The following is a 26704-nucleotide window of genomic DNA, read 5'->3' as shown; positions in this document are numbered from 1 at the left end:
AGATACGTTTTTATTGACATCGTGTTACCTTTGAAGTCGTTCTTTCTGTAGATTGTCTCTATATTTCTGTTCAATGATATTCTTCGGATTTTTTCTCTTTTATAGAACCCCCCTTAATATTTCTTGCAGTGTCGGCTTGGTAGTTACATAGTCTTTTAAGCCTTGGTGGTCTTGGAAACTCTTTATCTCTCCATCCATTTTGAATGTCAGTCTTGCTGGATAAAGTATTCTTGGCTGCATGTTCTTCTCATTTAGTACCCTGAATATATCTTGCCAGCCCTTTCTGGCTTGCCAGTTCTCTGTGGACAGGTCTGACGTTATTCTGATGGGCTTTCCTCTGTAGGGAAGGAGCCTCTTTGTTCTAGAGGCTTTCAAGAGATTGTATCTGCAATCATGATTTCTCAATTTTACTATCAGGTGCCTTGATATTTTTTTAGAATCTATAATCTTGGGGGGAGACCGTTCTGCCTCTAGTACATGAACGCTGGTTCCATTTGTGAGAATGGGAAAATTTTCATGTAGAACTTGTTCCACTATATCTTCTAGACTTCTTTCTTTCTCCTCCCCTTCAGGGATTCCAACAATTCTGACGTTGGAACATTTCATGGCATCATTTGTTTCTCTGATTCTGTTTTCGTGGCTTCTAAGCTGTTTGTTCCAGGCTTCCTCCTGATCCTTTCTATCTGATTGTCCTCCAGGTCACTAATTCTATCTTCTATCTCAGTTACCCTAACTTTTAGAGAATTTAGATTCGATTGGAACTCATTGAGCGCTTGTGAACATCATCCCTGGTGGCTTTCAATTCTGCCCTAACTGAATTATATGTTTACTAATCATCATGGATGGGTAGAGTTATTAGCAGCAATGTAATTCAAGGGACCACTTATATGCTCAAACATGAGTATTCAATATGAATAATGCTGAAATATGTTTCTAAAAGAAAAATATTATTTTGTTTTTATTTTTGAATTTTATATGAAATAGATGTTCAAGAAGGAGATGTTCAAAATTGGCTAAGAGTAATAAAGATTGGCAAAGGATATTGAGAAAGATGTCAAAGGACAATGAATGTTGGATGATGGAAAGAGGAAAAGCAACAGTAACATTGTAGAAGTCAAGTGAAAATAGTTTAAGAGCAGGTGTATTTAGTTATATTTAAGAGGAATAGGATTTGTACTGCAAGGGATGACAGTGTGGTATGATCCAGGTATATTGATTTTTTAGGTACTTTGAAGACAAACAAAATTGAACTGACTATCTTTGAATTAAATTTTGAAAGATGTCTATCTTAATTTTTATACTTTTATTTTGGGAGAAGAGATGGACTTTTTTTTTAAATTTGTTTATTTACAGCATAACAGTGTTCATTGTTTTGGCATCACACCCAGTGCTCCATGCAGTACCTGCCCTCCCTATTACCCACCACCTGGTTCCTCAACCTCCCACCCCCCCACCCCCCCGCCGCCCCTTCATAACCCTCTGGTTGTTTTTCAGAGTCCATAGTCTCTCATGGTTCATCTCCCCTTCCAGTTTCCCACAACTCCCTCTCCTCTCCATCTCCCCATGTCCTCCATGTTATTTGTTATGCTCCACAAATAAGTGAGACCATATGATACTTGACTCTCTCTGCTTGACTTATTTCGCTCAGCATAATTTCTTCCAGTCCCGTCCATGTTGCTACAAAAGTTGGGTATTCGTCCTTTCTGATGGAGGCATAATACTCCATTGTGTATATGGACCACATCTTCCTTATCCATTCGTCCATTGAAGGGCATCTTGGTTCTTTCCACAGTTTGGCGACCGTAGACATTGCTGCAATAAACATTGGGGTACAAATGGCCCTTCTTTTCACTACATCTGTATCTTTGGGGTAAATACCCAGCAGTGCAATTGCAGGGTCATAGGGAAGCTCTATTTTTAATTTCTTCAGGAATCTCCACACTGTTCTCCAAAGTGGCTGCACTAACTTGCATTCCCACCAACAGTGTAAGAGGGTTCCCCTTTCTCCACATCCTCTCCAGCACACGTTGTTTCCTGTCTTGCTAATTTTGGCCATTCTAACTGGTGTCAGGTGGTATCTCAATGTTGTTTTCATTTGAATCTCCCTGATGGCTAGTGATGATGAACATTTTTTCATGTGTCTGATAGCCATTTGTATGTCTTCGTTGGAGAAGTGTCTGTTCATATCTTCTGCCCATTTTTTGATATGATTATCTGTTTTGTGTGTGTTGAGTTTGAGAAGTTCTTTGTAGATCCTGGATATCAACCTTTTGTCTGTACTGTCATTTGCAAATATCTTCTCCCATTCCGTGGGTTGCCTCTTTGTTTTGTTGACTGTTTCCTTTGCTGTGCAGAAGCTTTTGATCTTGATGAAGTCCCAAAAGTTCATTTTTGCTTTTGTTTCCTTGGCCTTTGGAGACTTATCTTGAAAGAAGTTGCTGTGGCTGATATCGAAGAGGTTACTGCCTATGTTCTCCTCTAGGATTCTGATAGATTCCTGTCTCACGTTGAGGTCTTTTATCCATTTCGAGTTTATCTTTGTGAACGGTGTAAGAGAATGGTCGAGTTTCATTCTTCTACATATCGCTGTCCAGTTTTCCCAGCACCATTTATTGAAGAGACTGTCTTTTTTCCATTGAATATTTTTTCCTGTTTTGTCGAAGATTATTTGACCATAGAGTTGAGGGTCCATATCTGGGCTCTCCACTCTGTTCCACTGGTCTGTGTATCTGTTTTTATGCCAGTACCACGCTGTCTTGGTGATCACAGCTTTGTAGTAAAGCTTGAAATCGGGTAACGTGATGCCTCCAGTTTTGTTTTTGTTTTTCAACATTTCCTTAGCAATTCGGGATCTCTTCTGGCTCCATACAAATTTTAGGATTATTTGCTCCAGCTCTTTGAAAAATATCGGTGGAATTTTGATCGGAATGGCATTAAAAGTATAGATTGCTCTAGGCAGTCTAGACATTTTAACAATGTTTATTCTTCCAATCCAAGAGCATGGAACAGTCTTCCATCTTTTTGTGTCTTCTTCAATTTCTTTCATGAGTGTTCTGTAGTTCCTCGAGTACAGGTCCTTTACTTCTTTGGTTAGGTTTATGCCCAGGTATCTTATGGTTCTTGGTGCTATAGTAAATGGAATGGATTCTCTAATTTCCCTTTCTGTATTTTCATTGTTAGTGTATAAGAAAGCCACTGATTTCTGTACATTGACTTTGTATCCTGCCACGTTACTGAATTGCTGTATGAGTTCTAGTAGTTTGGGGGTGGAGTCTTTGGGGTTTTCCATATAAAGAATCATGTCATCTGCGAAGAGAGAGAGTTTGACTTCTTCCTTGCCAATTTGGATACCTTTGATTTCTCTTTGTTGTCTGATTGCCGTTGCTAGAACTTCTAATACTATGTTGAACAAGAGTGGTGAGAGTGGGCATCCTTGTCGTGTTCCTGATCTCAACGGGAAGGCTGCAAGCTTTTTCCCATTGAGGATGATATTTGCTGTGGGTCTTTCATAGATAGATTTTATGAAGTTCAGGAATGTTCCCTCTATCCCTATACTTTGAAGCATTTTCATCAGGAACGGATGCTGGATTTTGTCAAATGCTTTTTCTGCATCAATTGAGAGGACCATGTGGTTCTTCTCTCTTCTCTTATTGATGTGTTCTATCACACTGATTGATTTGCGAATGTTGAACCAACCTTGCAACCCAGGGATGAATCCCACCTGGTCATGGTGGATAATCTTTTTAATGTGCTGCTGGATCCTGTTTGCTAGGATCTTGTTGAGAATCTTTGCATCCATATTCATCAGTGATATTGGTCTGAAATTCTCCTTTTTGGTAGGGTCTTTGCCTGGTTTGGGGATCAGGGTAATGCTGGCTTCATAAAAAGAGTCTGGAATTTTCCTTCTGCTTCAATTTTTTGGAACAGCTTCAGGAGAATTGGTGTTATTTCTTCTTTGAAAGTTTGGTAGAATTCCCCAGGGAATCCGTCAGGTCCTGGGCTCTTGTTTTTTGGGAGGTTTTTGATCACTGCTTCAATCTCATTACTAGATATCGGTCTATTCAGGTTGTCAATTTCTTCCTTGTTCAATTTTGGGAGTTTGTAGCTTTCCAGGAATGCATCCATTTCATCTAGGTTGCTTAGCTTATTGGCATATAACTGTTGGTAATAATTTCTGATGATTGTTTCTATTTCCTTGGTGTTCGTTGTGATCTCTCCCTTTTCATTCATAATTTTATTAATTTGGGCTTTCTCTCTTTTCTTTTGGATTAGTGTGGCCAATGGTTTATCGATCTTATTAATTCTTTCAAAAAACCAGCTTCTAGTTTCATTGATACGTTCTACTGTATCTCTCGTTTCTACCTCATTGATCTCTGCTCTAATCTTGATTATTTCCCTTCTTGCATGTGGAGTTGGTTTGATTTGTTGTTGATTCTCCAGTTCTTTAAGGTGTAGAGACAGCTGGTGTATTCTGGATTTTTCAATGTTTTAGAGGGAGGCTTGGATGGCTATGTATTTCCCCCTTAGAACCGCCTTTGCTGTATCCCATAGGTTTTGGACCGAGGTGTCTTCATTCTCATTGGTTTCCATGAATTGTTTAAGTTCATCTTTGATCTCCTGGTTGATCCAAGCATTCTTAAGCAAGGTGGTCTTTAGCTTCCAGGTGTTTGAGTTCCTTCTGAACTTTTCCTTGTGATTGAGCTCCAGTTTCCAAGCATTGTGATTGGAGAATATGTAGGGAATAATGTCAGTCTTTTGGTATCGGTTGAGTCCTGCTTTGTGACCCAGTATGTGGTCTATTCTGGAGAAGGTTCCATGTGCACTTGAGAAGAATGAGTATTCTGTTGTTTTAGGGTGGAATGTTCTGTATACGTCGATGAGGTCCATCTGGTCCAATGTTTCGTTCAATGCTCTTATTTCTTTATTAATTTTCTGCTTCAATGATCTGTCTACTTCTGAGAGAGGCGTATTAAGATCTCCTACTATTATTGTATTCATATCAATATGACTCTTTATCTTGATTAATAGTTTTCTTATGGAATTGGGTGCTCCCATATTGGGGGCATAGATATTCACAATTGTTAGATCGTCTTGGCAGATAGTCCCTTTAAGAATTATGTAGTGTCCTTCTGTATCTCTGACTATAGTCTTTAGTTTAAAATCTAATTTATCTGATATGAGAATCGCTACCCCGGCCTTCTTTTGAGGCCCATTGGCATGAAAGATGCTTCTCCATCCCTTCACTTTCAGTCTGGGTGTATCCTTAGGTTCAAAATGGGTCTCTTGTAGACAACATATGGATGGGTCCTGTCATTTTATCCAATCTGCAACCCTGTGTCTTTTTATGGGCGCATTTAGGCCATTCACATTGAGAGTGCTTATTGAGAGATAGGTTTTTATTGACATCGTGTTGCCTTTGAAGTCTTTCTGTCTATAGATTGTTTCTATATTTCAGTTCAATGATATTCTTAGGATTTTTTCTCTTTTATAGGACCCCCCTTAATATTTCCTGCAGTGTGGGCTTGGTGGTTGCATAGTCTTTTAAGCCTTGCCGGTCTTGGAAACTCTTTATCTCTCCATCCATTTTAAATGTCAGTCTTGCCGGATAGAGTATTCTTGGTTGCATGTTCTTCTCATTTAGTACTCTGAATCTATTTTGCCAGCCCTTCCTGGCTTTCCAGGTCTCTGTTGAAAGGTCTGACGTTATTCTAATGGGCTTTCCTCTGTATGTAAGAAGCTTCTTTGTCCTAGCTGCTTTTAAGAGGGTCTCTCTTGAAACATAATTCCCCATTCTAACTATAAGGTGCCCTGAGGACTTTCGAGTATCTAAAATCTTGGGAGGAAATCTTTCTGCCTCTAGTACATGAACGTTGTTTCCATTCGTGAGATTGGGAAAATTTTCATAGACAACTTCTTCCACTATATCTTCTAGACTTCTTTCTTTTTCTTCCCCTTCAGGGATTCCAATAATTCTGATGTTGGAATGTTTCATGGCATCGTTTATTTCCCTGATTCTGTTTTCGTGGCTTCTGAGCTGTTTGTTCCAGGCTTCCTCCTGATCCTTTCTCTCTATCTGTTTGTCCTCCAGATCACTAATTCTATCTTCTGTCTCAGTTACCCTAGCTTTTAGAGAATTTAGATTGGATTGGAACTCATTGAGAGTGTTTTGAACATCATCCCTGGTGGCTTTCAGTTCTGCCCTAACATTGTGAACATCATCCCTGGTGGCTTTCAGTTCTGCCCTAATCAATTCTGTTTGGTCATCCATGGCTTTCTCCAACCTAGCTATTGCCTGTATAATTGTTAGTCTGAATTCCTTTTCTGACATATTGTCTATGTCGATAGCCATTAGCTCTGTTGCAGAAGGCCCATCCTCTGTATTTTTCTTCTGTTGGGTATTCCTCCTCCTAGTCATTTTGGTAAGAGATGACTAAACAGATGCAGCTGGACTTATCGATTGTGGTGCAGTCAATGTGCACCCTGGAACGCTTCTGTGCAATCAGGATTCCTCAGCCAAATGAGAGAAAAAATAAAAGAAAAAGAAATAGAGAAGAAGAAAGAAAAAAAAGGGGAAAGAAAAAAGGAAAAATAAAAGAGAGAGAGAGATAGGAAAAAAAGGGAAGATAAAAGAGAAGGCTCAGCCCAAATGGGCCACAAGGTAAGATTTGTGGAGTATACAAACAAAAACAGACAGACAAAAAGAGTGATAAAAGTATATGACAAGAGAAAAAAATATGTATATATAAGCAAAAAAAAAGGGAAGAACCTCATCAGAAAGAACCCCAAGTATAAGATTTATATATTATCAGGACAAACACAAATTCACAGAAACACTGACAGAAGGAAAAATTGGGAGAATGGTTATAGATTCTCAGTGTGGGTGAGGAAGGTTATTTTGATTCTTCCTGAAGGTATCTTGATGTTTTGGTTAAGGGACTCAACTTTCCTAAGTTAAAGGGGGATTAGAAACTGGTTTGCCTATAGGGGTAGCATTGATTGGGGAAAGGGGATTACCTTGAAGTTTAACTCTATATGTATAGTAGAAAATAAAAATTAAAAAAGAATAAACTAGACTAAACTAAGTTAAAATTTAAAAAGAATTAAAAAAATAGAAAAGCAAAAGAAAAACACGGGTGTATGTATCAAAAAGTTCAGGTTAGAAGGTTATTAAAGAATTTGATGTACTGGACATCTCAGTGTGATGGTAAATAGGTTAAAAAATTATCTGTATGTATAAAAAAAAGATCCAGAATATTGGTAAAGAGTTAAAAATAAAAGTTGTATTTATGAAGTAGTGGTGGTTGTTCTCTTGTAGTCTTTTTTTTTTTTTTCTTCCTTCTTGGTTGGTTTTCTGGGGGAGGGGCCTGCCACGTGGGTTTTCAGACAATGATGTTCCCTGAGTTAGGTCCTCCCGCTCCCCTCAAGGGGGTGAGCTCTTTTTTTTTCAGGAAACTGTTTTTTTCAGCCTTTTGTTCTCTGGGGGTTTTTATGTTCTGTCATCTGCTTTCTCTCTCCTTGACAGCTTTTGATGGTTTCTGGAGGTTTAGAGGAGAGCAATCAGCACCCCAACCTCCCTCTGAGAGAGAAGCCTCAGACTGTTTTGCAAAAGCTGCTGGCAGAGTCGGTTCTGAGTCACTGTCCCTGGGGATGCAGGAGCTCCTCGTTGTACCCAAAACCAGGGCAGCGGTGGCTGTCTAGGCAGCTCCAGACCGCCAGAGAGGTTCCAAGCAGAGATCACACACTGAGATTTTCCCGCTGTCCTGGGCTGGGAATGTCTGGTTTTTCCGGCTGCCAGAGCTCCAGGCTAGGGCCTATGAGCACCTATCCCAAGGGAGGGTGTGGGACGCGCGCGTTTCAGGATTGCCGTCTGGCCAGGCTCCCAGCCCCTCACGGGAGCCAGACCCCACTCGTTCTCGGGCGCGCTGGCATTCAGGTGCACTGGCGGCTCAGGGACCGAGACCTGATTTCTCTGCTGCACTCTCTCTGGCTCCGCGCCAGGGGAGGGTGTCCTGGGTCCGGGGACTTAGGTCCCTGACCCTAACCGCCCAGGTTCCCACTATTACCTCCCGCGATCCTTTGCTGTTTGTTTTTTGAGTGCTTTCAACCAGACTCCAAGTTAATGCTGGTCCCCAGACGCAGAGCACTCTTGTGTTGGGGTGTTACTTTCTGATTGGTCACCTCTGGTGGCTCCCTCCCCCTTTTGTTTATCTTCCGATATCAGTCGGACGTTCCCAGTCTGCTTTACCTGCCACTGGCGTCTTCTGCTCCTGTAGAGATCCAGACGTGTATAATTCTGATCTCAGGCTGATTTCATGGGTGGTCGGAGTTCTTTGGTAGGTAATCAGCTCACTTTAGGGTGCAGGTTGAAATGGTGCCTCCTCCTACTTCCCCGCCATCTTGACTCCCCCCAAGAGATGGACTTTTTAATAAAGATGTTGAAACCAGATTTTTTTCACTCAAAATCAATTTTTAAAAATGAAGTTGATACCAATATTACATTACTCTCAAGTGTATACATAATTATCTGAAAACTTTATACATTATGCTATGCTCACAAGTGTAGCTACCATTTGTCACCATACAACACTATTATGATACCACTGACTATATTTCCTATGCTGTACCTTTCATCCCATGGCTTTTTATACCATAACCAGAGGCCTGTACTCTACTCCCTTTCACCTATTTTTGCCAATCTCCCATTACCCTTCCCCTTGACAATCACCAGTTTGTTCTCTCTATTTATTCTTTTGTTTCTCCTTTTCTTATTTGTTTACTTGTTCATTTGTTTTGTTTTTTAGTTTCCACATATAAATGAAATTATATGGTATTTTTCTTTCTGTGTCTGACATTTCCCTTAACATAGTACTCTTAGGTCCATTCATGTCACAAATAGCAAGATTATTTTTTTTAAGGTTGAGTAATATTCTTTACACACACACACACACACCGCACATTTTATTTATCCATTTCCTATTGATGGAAAATTAGTTTTTCTCCATATCCTGTCTATGGTAAATAATGCTGAAATGAACACAAAAATTCATATATTTCATCTATTTTTTTAAATTAGTATTCTTTCTTTCTTTGGATAAATAACCAGTAGTGGAATTCCTGAAACATACGGTATTTATTTTTTAATTTTTTAAGGAACCTCCGTATTTTTTTTCCACAGTGGCTGCACCAATTTATATTCTAGCCAACAGTGCATGAGGGTTCCTCTTTGCCACATCTTTACCAACATTTTTTTATTTTTGTCTTTTTGATTCTAACAATTCTGACAGTTGTAAGATGATATCTCATTGTGATTTGATTTGCATCTCCCTAATGATAATAATGTTGAGCATTTTTTCATGTTCTCTGGCCATCAGTATATTTTCATTGGAAAAAAGTTTATTCATGTTCTTTGCCCATTTTTTATCAGTTTATTATTTTTTAGTGTTGAGTCATATAAGTTCTTTATGCATTTTGGTTATTAACCTTTTATCAGATATATCATTTGCAAATGATTTTTTCCCATCCAGTAGGTTGTTTTTGTTTTGTTGATGGTTTCCTTCACTGTACAAAAAACTTTTATTTTGGTGTAGCCACAGTAGTTTATGTTTGCTGTTGTTTCTTTTGCCTGAAGAGTCATAGCTAGAAAATGTTGGTAAAAAAAGGTTACCCAACATCCAGGAGATTACTGCTTATTTTTTCTCCTGGGATTTTTATGGTTTCAGGTTTCACATTTTGGTATTTAATTAATTTTGAGGTTCTTTTTGTGTATGGTATAAGAAACTGGTACAGTTTCATGCTCTTGCATGTAGCTGTTCAGTTTTCCAATACCAGTTATTGAAGGGATTATCTTTCCCCCATTGTATATTATTGCTTCTCTTGTCATATAGTAATTGACCATATAAACCTGGGTCTGTTTATGAGCTCTCTACAATGTTCCATTTATCTATGTATCTATTTTTGTGCCACTGCCATACTATTTTGATTATTTTAGCGATGATGATCTGGTGATGATGACGATGCCTGGCTTTATTTTATTTTTATTTTTAAAAGACTTTAAATTTATTTATCAGTGAGTGAGAGACAGAGAGAGCAAAATTGGGGGGGGGTGATAGGCAGAGAGAGAAGCAGACTCCCTGCTGATCAAGGAGTCCAATGTGGGACTCAGTCCCAGAACCCTAGGATCATGACTCGAGCCAAAGGCAGACGCTTAACTGATTGTCCCATCTTGGCATCCTTGCCCAGATTTATTTTAAATAAGAACCTTATAAAGTAGAGGTTTCCCCAAATTTTATTATCAAAAGATGTGAAGAAGTATGATATATTGAAAAATGATGATAACAAGAAATCACTAATACAACTGTTTTAAACTTCTACTCCTCTTCAGACATCCAGTGTCCTTACATGGGACTTAACATGCAATATATATTTTTACAGGTTTATTTATATTACCATTTTAATATGATAGTAATAAATTATTTTTTATAGTTTTCAAGAGATCTATGAAGCCAAAAGACAAAAGTTCTATGATCAATGTCAGAGGGAAGAAGAAGAACTGAAACAAAAGTTTATGCAGCGAGTAAAGGAGAAAGAAACAACATTTAAAGAATCTGAAAAAGAGGCAAGTATGCTAATCTGATATAATTTGTATTCATTCATTTTTAGGTGTATTAGTCTCAATGATTTATTTGATGATTTTAGAATATTTTCTATTTTTCAAAAGATAGCTATTTATGATATAGGTTTGAATGCAAGCTTTAAAAATTAGAGTCAGCAATTTTATTTTTTTCTAGAATATCTAATTTGCTTTTTTAAAAAATGAAAACAATTTTGTAAGACCTATTTACCTTTATTTTATCTTACAATTTGAATTTTCAAGCATAAATTTTAATTAATTTATAGCATTTTAATTTTAATTAATTTATTATTTATTTTAAAATATTTATTATATTTATTTAAATTATTCAAATTATTCAATTTATTAAATTACTAATTTATAATTATTTTAATTATAATCATATTATTTGATTATAATTAAATATATACTTAAATTATCAATTAATTATTAATTCATTATTAGTTTATAAATTATTAAATTATTTAAATTAAATATTTCTATTTATTATTAAATTTTAATTAATTTATAACAAATTCAAGCTACTGACTTCTGTGAAGAGTCATTACTCTCTAACACTGCTACTGCATTAGAAAATTTTCTTACCTTTTGTAAGTAAGTGGATAAGTATTCACTAACACAAGACCTTGAGAACTTTTGGTTGATGAATCATATGAGTTCCATTTCATTTCTTTATGTTTCCAAAGAAATGGAAAAGAGACTACTTATATAATTTTGAATATTTTCACCAATGTCTTTTTAACAAAAATATATTTTGAATCATAAATATCATTCTCTCAAGCGTATGTGGTTTTAACTTAAGAATTTAGTTTAGAGCAGAAATAGGTAAATTGAACTTTTTCAATAGAAGCAAGATAGTGACTAGGTGCTGTATACCAGATGTCTCAATCATGGTTAATTGAACTATCAATAATAAAAATTCTATTATCTTAAAGATAAAGGTAAAGTTTAGAAGTATTCAAGGGTCTCCTATGGAATCCAAGAACAGGCAGTATAGCTGGATCTTAGGATAACTTAAGCCCAGAGTACAAAGTGACCAAAAACCAAATCAATAATTTAAATCCTCTATTTTTTCCCCTGCCTTATTTGTGTACATCTGTTTTTTCCGGTTCTTCAGTTATATGTTCCCTCAAGAAAAACCAAACAAAAATTTGTTGTGCAAACTGAGGAGTTGCCAAAATTCTTAACAGAGATTAATGAATGGCTATAGTAAAAAATTCTGGCAGAAATAAAATGACCAGGACTATAAAAGCATCCACACAGGACAAAGTGACAGGTAGCAGGCCCACTAGGCTTTCTTCAGAAAAGGAACAACTTAATCACTGAAAATAGAATAAGCTGACAGAAACTAGGATTAGCTGACATGGAAAGTGAAGGCTCACAGAGGTAAAGTAAGCTTTTAAGAACATCTAGCAGATAGATTAGTCAGAATTCAAAATTACAACTTTATAATTTTAAATACTTAAAAATTGACAAGTTTGTACATCTACCACATTACTAGAGATTAGTTCATCTTTCTTTTCAGTTTTTAAAAACTTTTTTATTTTAATTTCAGTTAGTTGACATACAGTGTTATATTAGTTTCACATATACAATATAGTGATTCAACACTTCCATATGCCATGCTGGGCTCATCATGACAACTACAGTCCTTAATTTCCATCAGTCCTTTCCCTCTGGTAACCATCAGTTTGCTCTCTATAATTAAGAGTCTCTTTCTTTCTTTCTTTCTTTCTTTTTTTTTTTCTTTCTTTCTTTCTTTCTGTCGTTAGTTAACATGGAGTACAATACTGGTTTCTGGAGTAGAATTCAGCGATTTGTTATTCACATAAAAACATTCAGAATTCATTACAAGTGCTCTCTTTAATAACCATCACCCATCTGGCCTAACCCCCAACCACCTCCCTCCATTAACCTTCAGTTTGTTCTCTATCATTAAAAGTCACTGATGGCTTGTTTCCCTCACTCCCTTTTTTCTTTTCCCCCTTCCCATATGTTCATATGATTTCTTTCTTAGATTGCACATATGAGAGAGATCATATGGTACTGGTCTTTTTCTGAGTGACTTATTTCACTTAGCATAATACATCCTTGCTCTATCCATGTTGTTGCTAATGGCAAGATTTCATTCTTTTTGATGGCTGAGTAGTACTATATTGTATATACATACCACTTCTTCTTTATCCATTCATCAATGGACATTTGGGCTATCTCTGATTTCGGTTATTGTTAAATATGCTACTACAAACATCAGGGTATATGTAACCCTTTGAGCCAATATTTTGTGTCCTTTGGGTAAATGCCTAGTTAGTGCAATTGCTGTAGGGTAGTTCCATTTTTTACTTTTTGAGAAACCTCCATACTATTTTCCAGAGTGGCTGCACCAGTTTGCATTCCCATCAGCAGCACAAGAAGTTCCCCCTCTCTCTGCATCCTCACCAATACCTCTTGTTTCCTGTGTTGTTAATTTTCGTCATTCTCACAATTGTGAGGTGATGCCTCATTGTAGTTTTGATTGTTTTTTCCTGATGATGAGTGATTTTGAGCATCTTTTCGTATGTCTCTTGGCCATCCCATATGTTTTCTTTAGAAAAATGTCTATTCATGTCTTTTGCACATTTTATAACTGGACTATTTGTGGGTTTTTTGGGGGGGGTGTTGAGTTCTATAAGTTGGTCGCTTATTTTGGATACTGACACTTTATTAGATAAGTCATTGGCAAATATCTTCTCCCATTCTGTCAGTTGCCTTTTAGTCTTGTTATTTATTCACTGTATGAAGGTTTTTATCTTGGTAAATTCAAATAGTTTATTTTGCTTTTGTTTCCCTGGCCTCAAGAGACATACTAGAAATAAGTTGCTATGGCTGATGTCAGAGGTTACTGCCTATTTCTTCACTAGGATTTTAATGGTTTTCTATATCATATTGAGATTTTTCATCCATTTTGAATTTATTTTTGTGTATGGTGTAAGAAAGTGGTCAAGTTTCACTATTTTTTTATGTTGCTGTTAAATTTTCCCATTGTTGTTATATTTAGTCATTCTGAATGGTGTGAAATAGTATCTCACTGTGGTTTTTGTTAGGATCCATAATCAAAGGAGTGAGACTGATACAAAGCAGAGGTCAAGCAAAGCTTTATTTCCCGCCAAGCATCAAGAATCAAGCTGACTGTTCAAAGCCCTCTCTTGCAAAGAGGCGACCCCTCCCAGCCTCACAGACTAACTTTTATAGAGGTAGTTTAGTGGCACTATACACAGGTGGCCAATGAGATTGCAATACACAGAGAAAACTGCACAGTCATGCTAGGTCTGCCACACACAGAGAAAAATGCTAGGTTACACATGGGTGGCCAATTGAATTTCAATTTACCCTAGTAGATATATGTGCATCCCACTGATTGGATGTCTTCACCTGGCCTGACCTGCCCTTGTATCTAGGTTTTGCAAGTAAGTTCCTCTGGGAGGGGTGGGGTCAATCTAAGTTCACTGCATAAACACAAAATGACTCCCTCTGGCAAGCCAGGCCCTTACAGTTTTGATTTGTATTTCTCTCTCTATTTCTCTTTTTTAGGTTTGAGGAATTATTTTTTATGTTCAGTTAGCCAACATATAGTACATCATTAGTTTTTGATGTAGTGTTCAACAACTCATTAGTCACATATAAAACCCAGTGCTCATCACAACACATCCCTCCTTATACACATCACCTGGCTACCCCATCCTCCCACACTCTCCCTTCTGTAACACTCAGTTTATTTCCTGGAGTCCAGAGTCTCTCATGGTTTTTCTCCCTCTCTGATTTCTTCCCATTCAGTTTTTCCTCCCTTCCCCTGTGGTCCTCCACACTATTCCTTATGTTCACCTATGAGTGAAACCATATGATTATTGTCTTTCTCTGCTTGACCTATTTCAGCTAACATAATCCTCTTCAGTTCCATCTATGTCCATGCAAATGAGTACTTATGCAAATGAGTACTTATCCTATCTGATGGCTGAGTAGTATTCCGTTGTATATAGGTGCCACATCTCTTTATCCTTTCATCTGTTGAAGGGCATGTCAGTTCCTTCTATAGTTGGGCTATTGTGAACATTGCTGCTATGGACATTGGGGTGCATATGGCCCTTATTTCCTACATCTGTATCTTTGGGGTTACTACCTAGTAATGCAGTTGCTGGGTCATAGGATAGTTATATTTTTAATGTCTTGAGGAACCTCTACACTGTTTTTCAGAGTGGCTATAACAGCTTACATCCACATCAACAGTGCAAGAGGGTTTCCCTTTCCCCAAAACCTCACCAAAACTTGTTTTCTGTCGTGTTAATTTTTGTGATTCTAACTGCTATAAGATGGTATCTCATTGTGTTTTTGATTTGTAATTTCCTGATGGCTAATGATGTTGAACATTTTTTCATGTGTCTGTTAGTCATTTGTATGTCTTCTTTGGAGAAGTGTTTCTTCACGTCTTCTGCCCATTTCTTGATGGGATTATTTCTTTTGTGAGTGTTGAGTTTGAGAAGTTCTTTATAGATCTTGGATATCAGCCCTTTATCTTAAATGTCATTTACAAATATCTTCTCCCATTCGGTGGATTGCCTCTTAGTTTTGTTGACTGTTCCCTCTGCTGTGCAAAAACTTTTGATATTGATGAAGTCCCAAACGTTCATTTTTGATTTTATTTCCCTTATCTTTAGAGACATGTCTTGAAAGAAGTTGTTGTATCCAGTGTCAAAGAGGTTACTGCCTATGTTCTCCTCTAGGATTTTTTTTTTAATTAATTAATTTATTTTTATTTGCTTATTTACAGCATAACAGTGTTCATTGTTTTGGCATCACACCCAGTGCTCCATGCAGTACGTGCCCTCCCTATTACCCACCACCTGGTTCCTCAACCTCCCACCCCACCCCACCCCCTCCCGCCGCCCCTTCATAACCCTCTGGTTGTTTTTCAGAGTCTATAGTCTCTCATGGTTCATCTCCCCTTCCAGTTTCCTTCAACTCCCTCTCCTCTCCATCTCCCCATGTCCTCCATGTTATTTGTTATGCTCCACAAATAAGTGAGACCATATGATACTTGACTCTCTCTGCTTGACTTATTTCGCTCAGCATAATTTCTTCCAGTCCCGTCCATGTTGCTACAAAAGTTGGGTATTCGTCCTTTCTGATGGAGGCATAATACTCCATTGTGTATATGGACCACATCTTCCTTATCCATTCATCCGTTGAAGGGCATCTTGGTTCTTTCCACAGTTTGGCGACCGTAGCCATTGCTGCAATAAACATTGGGGTACAAATGGCCCTTCTTTTCACTACATCTGTATCTTTGGGGTAAATACCCAGTAGTGCAATTGCAGGGTCATAGGGAAGCTCTATTTTTAATTTCTTCAGGAATCTCCACACTGTTCTCCAAAGTGGCTGCACTAACTTGCATTCCCACCAACAGTGTAAGAGGGTTCCCCTTTCTCCACATCCTCTCCAGCACACGTTGTTTCCTGTCTTGCTAATTTTGGCCATTCTAACTGGTGTCAGGTGGTATCTCAATGTTGTTTTCATTTGAATCTCCCTGATGGCTAGTGATGATGAACATTTTTTCATGTGTCTGATAGCCATTTGTATGTCTTCGTTGGAGAAGTGTCTGTTCATATCTTCTGCCCATTTTTTGATATGATTATCTGTTTTGTGTGTGTTGAGTTTGAGAAGTTCTTTGTAGATCCTGGATATCAACCTTTTGTCTGTACTGTCATTTGCAAATATCTTCTCCCATTCCGTGGGTTGCCTCTTTGTTTTGTTGACTGTTTCCTTTGCTGTGCAGAAGCTTTTGATCTTGATGAAGTCCCAAAAGTTCATTTTTGCTTTTGTTTCCTTGGCCTTTGGAGACTTATCTTGAAAGAAGTTGCTGTGGCTGATATCGAAGAGGTTACTGCCTATGTTCTCCTCTAGGATTCTGATAGATTCCTGTCTCACGTTGAGGTCTTTTATCCATTTCGAGTTTATCTTTGTGAACGGTGTAAGAGAATGGTCGAGTTTCATTCTTCTACATATCGCTGTCCAGTTTTCCCAGCACCATTTATTGAAGAGACTGTCTTTTTTCCATTGAATATTTTTTCCTGTTTTGTCGAAGATTATTTGACCATAGAGTTGAGGGTCCATATCTGGGCTCTCCACTCTGTTCCACTGGTCTATGTATCTGTTTTTATGCCAGTACCATGCTGTCTTGGTGATCACAGCTTTGTAGTAAAGCTTGAAATCGGGTAACGTGATGCCTCCAGTTTTGTTTTTGTTTTTCAACATTTCCTTAGCAATTCGGGATCTCTTCTGGCTCCATACAAATTTTAGGATTATTTGCTCCAGCTCTTTGAAAAATATCGGTGGAATTTTGATCGGAATGGCATTAAAAGTATAGATTGCTCTAGGCAGTCTAGACATTTTAACAATGTTTATTCTTCCAATCCAAGAGCATGGAACAGTCTTCCATCTTTTTGTGTCTTCTTCAATTTCTTTCATGAGTGTTCTGTAGTTCCTCGAGTACAGGTCCTTTACTTCTTTGGTTAGGTTTATGCCCAGGTATCTTATGGTTCTTGGTGCTATAGTAAATGGAATGGATTCTCTAATTTCCCTTTCTGTATTTTCATTGTTAGTGTATAAGAAAGCCACTGATTTCTGTACATTGACTTTGTATCCTGCCACGTTACTGAATTGCTGTATGAGTTCTAGTAGTTTGGGGGTGGAGTCTTTGGGGTTTTCCATATAAAGAATCATGTCATCTGCGAAGAGAGAGAGTTTGACTTCTTCCTTGCCAATTTGGATACCTTTGATTTCTCTTTGTTGTCTGATTGCCGTTGCTAGAACTTCTAATACTATGTTGAACAAGAGTGGTGAGAGTGGGCATCCTTGTCGTGTTCCTGATCTCAACGGGAAGGCTGCAAGCTTTTTCCCATTGAGGATGATATTTGCTGTGGGTCTTTCAAAGATAGATTTTATGAAGTTCAGGAATGTTCCCTCTATCCCTATACTTTGAAGCATTTTCATCAGGAACGGATGCTGGATTTTGTCAAATGCTTTTTCTGCATCAATTGAGAGGACCATGTGGTTCTTCTCTCTTCTCTTATTGATGTGTTCTATCACACTGATTGATTTGCGAATGTTGAACCAACCTTGCAACCCAGGGATGAATCCCACCTGGTCATGGTGGATAATCTTTTTAATGTGCTGCTGGATCCTGTTTGCTAGGATCTTGTTGAGAATCTTTGCATCCATATTCATCAGTGATATTGGTCTGAAATTCTCCTTTTTGGTAGGGTCTTTGCCTGGTTTGGGGATCAGGGTAATGCTGGCTTCATAAAAAGAGTCTGGAATTTTCCTTCTGCTTCAATTTTTTGGAACAGCTTCAGGAGAATTGGTGTTATTTCTTCTTTGAAAGTTTGGTAGAATTCCCCAGGGAATCCGTCAGGTCCTGGGCTCTTGTTTTTTGGGAGGTTTTTGATCACTGCTTCAATCTCATTGCTAGATATCGGTCTATTCAGGTTGTCAATTTCTTCCTGGTTCAATTTTGGGAGTTTGTAGCTTTCCAGGAATGCATCCATTTCATCTAGGTTGCTTAGCTTATTGGCATATAACTGTTGGTAATAATTTCTGATGATTGTTTCTATTTCCTTGGTGTTCGTTGTGATCTCTCCCTTTTCATTCATAATTTTATTAATTTGGGCTTTCTCTCTTTTCTTTTGGATTAGTGTGCCAATGGTTTATCGATCTTATTAATTCTTTCAAAAAACCAGCTTCTAGTTTCATTGATACGTTCTACTGTATCTCTCGTTTCTACCTCATTGATCTCTGCTCTAATCTTGATTATTTCCCTTCTTGCATGTGGAGTTGGTTTGATTTGTTGTTGATTCTCCAGTTCTTTAAGGTGTAGAGACAGCTGGTGTATTCTGGATTTTTCAATGTTTTAGAGGGAGGCTTGGATGGCTATGTATTTCCCCCTTAGAACCGCCTTTGCTGTATCCCATAGGTTTTGGACCGAGGTGTCTTCATTCTCATTGGTTTCCATGAATTGTTTAAGTTCATCTTTGATCTCCTGGTTGATCCAAGCATTCTTAAGCAAGGTGGTCTTTAGCTTCCAGGTGTTTGAGTTCGTTCTGAACTTTTCCTTGTGATTGAGCTCCAGTTTCAAAGCATTGTGATTGGAGAATATGCAGGGAATAATGTCAGTCTTTTGGTATCGGTTGAGTCCTGCTTTGTGACCCAGTATGTGGTCTATTCTGGAGAAGGTTCCATGTGCACTTGAGAAGAATGAGTATTCTGTTGTTTTAGGGTGGAATGTTCTGTATATGTCTATGAGGTCCATCTGGTCCAATGTTTCGTTCAATGCTCTTATTTCTTTATTAATTTTCTGCTTCGATGATCTGTCTATTTCTGAGAGAGGCGTATTAAGATCTCCTACTATTATTGTATTCATATCAATATGGCTCTTTATCTTGATTAATAGTTTTCTTACGTAATTGGGTGCTCCCATATTGGGGGCATAGATATTCACAATTGTTAGATCGTCTTGGCGGATAGTCCCTTTAAGAATTATGTAGTGTCCTTCTGTATCTCTGACTACAGTCTTTAGTTTAAAATCTAATTTATCTGATATGAGAATTGCTACTCCGGCCTTCTTTTGAGGCCCATTGGCATGAAAGATGCTTCTCCATCCCTTCACTTTCAGTCTGGGTGTATCCTTAGGTTCAAAATGGGTCTCTTGTAGACAACATATGGATGGGTCCTGTCGTTTTATCCAATCTGCAACCCTGTGTCGTTTTATGGGCGCATTTAGGCCATTCACATTGAGAGTGATTATTGAGAGATAGGTTTTTATTGACATCGTGTTGCCTTTGAAGTCTTTCTGTCTATAGATTGTTTCTATATTTCAGTTCAATGATATTCTTAGGATTTTTTCTCTTTTATAGGACCCCCCTTAATATTTCCTGCAGTGTCGGCTTGGTGGTTGCATAGTCTTTTAAGCCTTGCCGGTCTTGGAAACTCTTTATCTCTCCATCCATTTTAAATGTCAGTCTCGCTGGATAGAGTATTCTTGGTTGCATGTTCTTCTCATTTAGTACTCTGAATCTATTTTGCCAGCCCTTCCTGGCTTTCCAGGTCTCTGTGGACAGGTCTGACGTTATTCTAATGGGCTTTCCTCTGTATGTAAGAAGCTTCTTTGTCCTAGCTGCTTTTAAGAGGGTCTCTCTTGAAACATAATTCCCCATTTTAACTATAAGGTGCCGTGAGGACTTTCGAGAATCTAAAATCTTGGGAGGAGATCTTTCTGCCTCTAGTACATGAACGTTGTTTCCATTCGTGAGATTGGGAAAATTTTCATAGACAACTTCTTCCACTATATCTTCTAGACTTCTTTCTTTTTCTTCCCCTTCAGGGATTCCAATAATTCTGACGTTGGAACGTTTCATGGAATCGTTTATTTCCCTGATTCTGTTTTCGTGGCTTCTGAGCTGTTTGTTCCAGGCTTCCTCCTGATCCTTTCTCTCTATCTGTTTGTCCTCCAGATCACTAATTCTATCTTCTGTCTCAGTTACCCTAGCTTTTAGAGAATTTAGATTGGATTGGAACTCATTGAGAGCATTTTGAACATCATCCCTGGTGGCTTTCAGTTCTGCCCTAACATTGTGAACATCATCCCTGGTGGCTTTCAGTTCTGCCCTAATCAATTCTGTTTGGTCATCCATGGCTTTCTCCAACCTAGCTATTGCCTGGATAATTGTTAGTCTGAATTCCTTTTCTGACATATTGTCTATGTCGATAGCCATTAGCTCTGTTGCAGAAGGCCCATCCTCTGTATTTTTCTTCTGTTGGATATTCCTCCTCCTAGTCATTTTGGTAAGAGATGACTGAACAGATGCAGCTGGACTTATCGATTGTGGTGCAGTCAATGTGCACCCTGGAACGCTTCTGTGCAATCAGGATTCCCCACCCAAATGAGAGAAAAAATAAAAGAAAAAGAAATAGAGAAGAAGAAAGAAAAAAAGGGGAAAGAAAAAAGGAAGAAAAAAAAAGAGAGAGAGAGAGATAGGAAAAAAAGGGAAGATACAAGAGAAGGCTCAGCCCAAATGGGCTTCTTCCACTATATCTTCTAGATATGGGCCACAAGGTAAGATTTGTGGAGTATACAAACAAAAACAGACAGACAAAAAGAGTGATAAAAGTATATGACAAGAGAAAAAAAATATGTATATATAAGCAAAAAAAAGGGAAAAACCTCCTCAGAAAGAACCCCAAGTATAAGATTTATATATTGTCAGGACAGACACAAATTCACAGAAACACTGACAGAAAGAAAAATTGGGAGAATGGTTATAGATTCTCAGTGTGGGTGAGGAAGGTTATTTTGATTCTTCCTGAAGGTATCTTGATGTTTTTGTTAAGGGACTCAACTTTCCTCAGGTACAGGGGGATTAGAAACTGGTTTGCCTATAGGGGTAGCATTGATTGGGGAAAGGGGGTTACCTTGAAGTTTAACTCTATATGTATAGTAGAAAATAAAAATTAAAAAAAGAATAAACTAGACTAAACTAAGTTAAAATTAAAAAAATAGAAAAACAAAAGAAAAACACGGGTGTATGTATCAAAAATTTCAGGTTAGAAGGTTATTAAAGAATTTGATGTACTGGACATCTCAGTGTGATGGTAAATAGGTTAAAAAATTATCTGTATGTATAAAAAAAAAGAACCAGAATATTGGTAAAGAGTTAAAAATAGAAGTTGTATTTATGAAGTAGTGGTGGTTGTTCTCTTGTAGTCTTTTTTTTTTTTTCCTTCCTTCCTGGTTGGTTTTCTGGGGGAGGGGCCTGCCACGTGGGTTTTCAGACAATGATGTTCCCTGAGTTAGGTCCTCCCACTCCCCTCAAGGGGGTGAGCTCTTTTTTTTTCAGGAAACTGTTTTTTTTTTTTTTTTTTTCAGCCTTTTGTTCTCTGGGGGTTTTTATGTTCTTTCATCTGCTTTCTCTCGCCTTGACAGCTTTTGATGGTTTTTGGAGGTTTAGAGGAGAGCAAACAGCACCCCAACCTCCCTCTCAGAGAGAAGCCTCAGACTGTTTTGCAAAAGCTGCTGGCAGAGTTGCTTCTGGGTCACTGTCCCTGGGGATGCAGGAGCTCCTCGTTGTGCCCAAAACCAGGGCAGCTGTGGCTGTCTAGGCAGCTCCAGACCGCCAGAGAAGTTCCGAGCAGAGATCGCGCACTGAGATTTTCCCGCTGTCCCGGGCTGGGAATGTCTGGTTTTTCCTGCTGCCAGAGCTCCAGGCTAGCGCCTATGAGCACCTTTCCCAAGGGAGGGTGTGGGACGCGCGAGTTTCAGGATTGCCGTCAGGCCAGGCTCCCAGCCCCTCACGGGAGACAGACCCCACTCGTTCTCGGGCGCGCTGGCGTTCAGGTGCACTCGCGGCTCAGGGACGGAGACCTGATTTCTCCGCTGCACTCTCTCTGGCTCCGCGCCAGGGGAGGCTGTCCTGGGTCCGGGGACTTAGGTCCCTGACCCTAACCGCCCAGGTTCCCACTATTACCACCCCCCCACCGCGATCCTTTGCTGTTTGTTTTTTGAGTGCTTTCAACCAGACTCCAAGTTAATGCTGGTCCCCAGACGCAGAGCACTCTCGTGTTGGGGTGTTACTTTCCAATCGGTCACCTCTGGTGGCTCCCTCCCCCTTTTGTTTATCTTCTGATATCAGTCCGATGCTCCCAGTCTGCTTTACCTGCCACTGGCGTCTTCTGCTCCAGTAGAGATCCAGACGTGTATAATTCTGATCTCAGGCTGATTTCATGGGTGGTCGGAGTTCTTTGGTAGGTAATCAGCTCACTTTAGGGTACAGGTTGAAATGGTGCCTCCTCCTACTTCCCCGCCATCTTGCTCCCCCCACCAGTAATCCTCCTCTAGGATTTTGATGGATTTCTGTCTCACATTGAAGTCTTTCATTCATTTTCAGTTTATCTTTGTGTATGTTGTAAGAGAACGGTCTAGTTTCATTCTTTTGCATATGGCTGTTCAGTTTTCCTAGCACCATTTATTGAAGATACTGTCTTTTTTCCATTGGTTATTCTTTCTTTCTTTGTCTAAGATTACTTCACCATAGACTTGAGGGTCCATTTCTGGGCTCTCTCTTCTGTTCCATTGATCTACATGTCTATTTTTGTGCCACTGCCATGCTGTCTTGATGATTGCAGCTTTGTAATATAGCTTGAAGTGAGGCATTGTGATGCCACCAGCTTTGGTTTTCTTTTCCAATAATCCCTGGCAATTCAGGGTCTTTTCTAGTTCCATACAAATTTTAGGGTTGTTTATTCCAGCTCTGTTAAAAATGCTAATGGTATTTTGATAGTGATCACATTGAATGTATAGATTGATTTGGGTAGCATAGATATTTTAACAATGTTTATTCTTCCAATTCATGAGCATGGAATGTTTTTCCATCTTTTTGTGTCTTCTTCAATTTCTTTCATAAGTGTTCTGTAGTTTCTAGAGTACAGATCCTTTACCTCTTTTGTTAGTTTTATTCCTAGATATCTTTTGGTTTTTGGTGGTATTGTAAAAGGGATCGATTTTTAAATTTCTCCTTCTTCAGTTACATAATTAGTGTATTGAAATGCAGCTGGTTTCTGTACATTGATTTTGTATCCTGTCACATTGCTGAATTGCTCTATGAGTTCTAATAATTTGGAGATGGAGTCTTTTGGGTTTTCCACATAAAGTGTCATGTCATCTGCAAAGAGAGAGAGTTTGACTTCTTCTTTGTCAATCTGAATAAATTTTGTTGTTTTTATTGTTTTTCTTGTCTGATTGCTGTTGCTTGGACTTCTAGTACTATGTTGAACAATTTTGGTGAGAGTGGACATCCTTGTCATGTTCTTCCTCTTAAGGGAAATGCTCTCAGCTTTTCCCCATTGAGAATGACATTTACTGTGGGTTTTCCATAGATGGATTTTATGAAGTTGAAGAATGTTCCCTCTATCCCTAGACTCTGAAGAGTTTTAATCAGGAATGGATGCTATATTTTTGTCAAATGCTTTTTTTTTGCATCAACTGAGAAGACCATGTGGTTCTTCTCTTTTCTCTCATTTATGTGTTTTATCACATTGATTGATTTTCTAATGTTGAACCACCCTTGCATCCCAGGGATAAACCCCACCTTGTTGTGATGGATAAATCATTTTAATGTACTGTTGGATCTTATTAGTGAGTATCTTGTTGAGAATCTTGGCATCCATATTTACCAGGGATATTGTTCTGAAATTCTCCTTTTTGATGGGATCTTTGCCTGGTTTGGGGATCAAGGTAATACTGGCTTCATAGAAAGCCAGTTTTCCTTCTGTTTCTATTTTTGAAATAGTTTCAGGAGAATAGTTATTATTTCTTCTTTGAATATTTGGTAGAATTCTTCAGGCAATCCATCAGGTCTTGGATTCTTGTTTTGGGGGAGGTTTTTGATCACTGATTCAATCTCATTGCTGGTTATTGGTCTATTCAGGTTGCTAATTTCTTCTTGTTTCAGTCATGGAATTTTATAGGTTTCCAGGAATGTATCCATTTCTTCTAGGTTGATTAACTTACTAACATATAGCTGTTGATAATAATTTCTTATGATTGTTTCTATTTGCTCAGTGTTAGTTGTGATCTCCCCCTTTTATCCATAATATTATTATTTTGGGTCCTTGGTCTTTTTTTTTTTTTGATAAGTCTGGCTATTGGTTTATTTATCTTATTCTTTCAAAGAAGCAGTTTCTATTTTCATTAATGTGTTCTACTCTATATGTGGTTCCTAATTCATTGATCTCTGCTCTAATCTTATTTCTCTTCTCATGTGTGGAGTAGGTCTAATTTGTTGTTGATTCCTTCATGGTGTAAATATAATATGTGCGTTCAGGATTTCTCTGTGTTTTATTTTTTTTTTTGAGTGAGACTTGGATGGCTATGTGTTTCCACCTTAGGACCTCCTTTGCTGTATCCTATAGGTTTTGGACTGATGTGTCTTCATTCTCATTAGTTTCCATTAATTTATTAATTTCATCTTTGATTTCCTGGTTGACCCAAACATTCTTGAGCAGGCTGGTTTTTAGGTTCCAAGTGTTTGAATTTCTTCCAAACTTTTTCTTGTGGTTGAGTTCCAGTTTCAAAGCATTGTGGTCTGAGTATATGCAGGGAATAATCTCAGTCTTTTGGTATTGGTTAAACCCTGATTTGTGACCCAGTATGTGGTCTATTCTGGAGAAAGTTCCATGTGTGCTTGAGAAGAATGAGTGTCTTTTGTTTTAGGGTGGCATGTTCTGTTTGTACATATGAGGTCCGTCTGGCCCAATGTGTCATTCAAAGCTCTTGTTTCTATGTTGATTTTATGCTTAGTTGATCTGTCCATTGCTGAGAGTAGAGTATTAAGGTCACCTACAATTAATGTATTCTTTTCAATATCAATCTTATCTCTTTATTTTGGTTAACAGTTGGCTTACGTAGTTGGGTGCTCCCATGTTGGGGGCATAGTTATTTACAATTGTTAAATATTCTTGTTGGATAGATCCTTTAAGCATGATCTAGTGTCCTACTCTATCTAACTATAGTCTTTAGCTTAAAATCTAATTTGTCTGATCTGAGAATTACTACCCCAGCTTTACTGAGGTTCATTGTCATGAAAGATAGTTCTCCATCCCTTCCCTTTCAATATGGGTGTATCTTTAGGTTCCAAATAAGTCTCTTGTGGACAGCATATGGATGGGTCCTGTCTTTTCAACCAATCTGCAACTCTGTGCCATTTCATGGGAACATTTAAGCCATTCACATTGAGAGTGATTATTGACAGATAAGATTTTATTGTCACCATGTTGCCTGTGAAGTCCTTGTTTCTATGGATTGTCTCTGTATATCTCTGTTCTATATCACTCTTGGGGTCTTTCTCCTTTTATCGAACCCCCCCTTAATATTTCTTTCAAGACCAGCTTAGTGGTCAAATATTCTTTCAGTCTCTGCCTGTGTGAAATCTTCCTATCTCTCCATCTATTCTGAAAGACAGTCTTGCCAGAGAATGAATTGTTGTTTGCATATTCTTTTTTTTTCCATTTTATTTATTTTTTCAGCGTAACAGTATTCATTCTTTTTGCACAACACCCAGTGCTCCATGCAAAACGTGCCCTCCCCATTACCCACCACCTGTTCCCCCAACCTCCCACCCCTGACCCTTCAAAACCCTCAGGTTGCCCCAACCTCCCACCCCTGACCCTTCAAAACCCTCAGGTTGTTTTTCAGAGTCCATAGTCTCTTATGGTTCGCCTCGCCTCCCCAATGTCCATAGCCCGCTCCCCCTCTCCCAATCCCACCTCCCCCCAGCAACCCCCAGTTTGTTTTGTGAGATTAAGAGTCATTTATGGTTTGTCTCCCTCCCAATCCCATCTTGTTTCATTTATTCTTCTCCTATCCCCCTACCCCCCCATGTTGCTTCTCCATGTCCTCATATCAGGGAGATCATATGATAGTTGTCTTTCTCTGATTGACTTATTTCACTAAGCATGATACGCTCTAGTTCCATCCACGTATAATTCATTATAATTTTATTTATATAAGGTTGTTAATAATTACTGATTTTAGTAATTTGAGTCTTTTTTGTTCTTCTTAAATCTAAATAATATTGTTAATTCTGTTGATCTTTTCAAAGAACCAACTTTTTATTTTGTTGAATTTCTTTATTCTTTTCTCTCTGTTGTGTTTATTTCACTGTAATCTAATTCATTCCTTCTGTCTGCTGGCTTTGGGTCCAGTTTACTCTTTTTCTATTTTTTGTTTTTGTTTTTGTTTTAGTTTATTTATGTATTTATTAGAGATTATTGGAGAGAGAGAGTACACGAACACGTGCTTGTAAGCATGGGGAGGGACAGAAGGGAAGGTAGAGAATCTCAAGCAGACTCCCTGTTGAATTTGGAGCCTGATGTGCAGCTCCATCTTATGACTCTGAGATCATGACCTGAGCTGTAATCAAGAGTCTGACACTTAAGCCACCCAAGTGCCCCTTTTTTCTGGTTTCTTAAAGTGAACAGTTAAGTTGTTGA

At 38.3% G+C, this 26704-nt stretch overlaps 1 protein-coding gene across 2 annotated transcripts in view; it reads left to right on the top strand.

Moving 5' to 3' along the window:
- The window catches only part of SEPTIN14 (septin 14), a 166905-nt gene that overhangs the window by 106077 nt on the left and 34124 nt on the right, over nt 1-26704 (top strand). For both annotated transcript variants that reach the window (XM_045993586.1, XM_045993587.1), the window contains one exon: nt 10483-10615. In XM_045993586.1, coding sequence (XP_045849542.1) covers nt 10483-10615 — 133 coding nt within the window. The remainder of the gene's footprint in view (nt 1-10482; nt 10616-26704) is intronic.

The sequence above is a fragment of the Meles meles genome, chromosome 21 (genome assembly GCF_922984935.1).
Source record: "Meles meles chromosome 21, mMelMel3.1 paternal haplotype, whole genome shotgun sequence".
Lineage (NCBI taxonomy): Eukaryota > Metazoa > Chordata > Mammalia > Carnivora > Mustelidae > Meles > Meles meles.
Note: the sequence above shows the minus strand (reverse complement) of the source record. Positions and strands in the feature narration are given on the sequence as shown.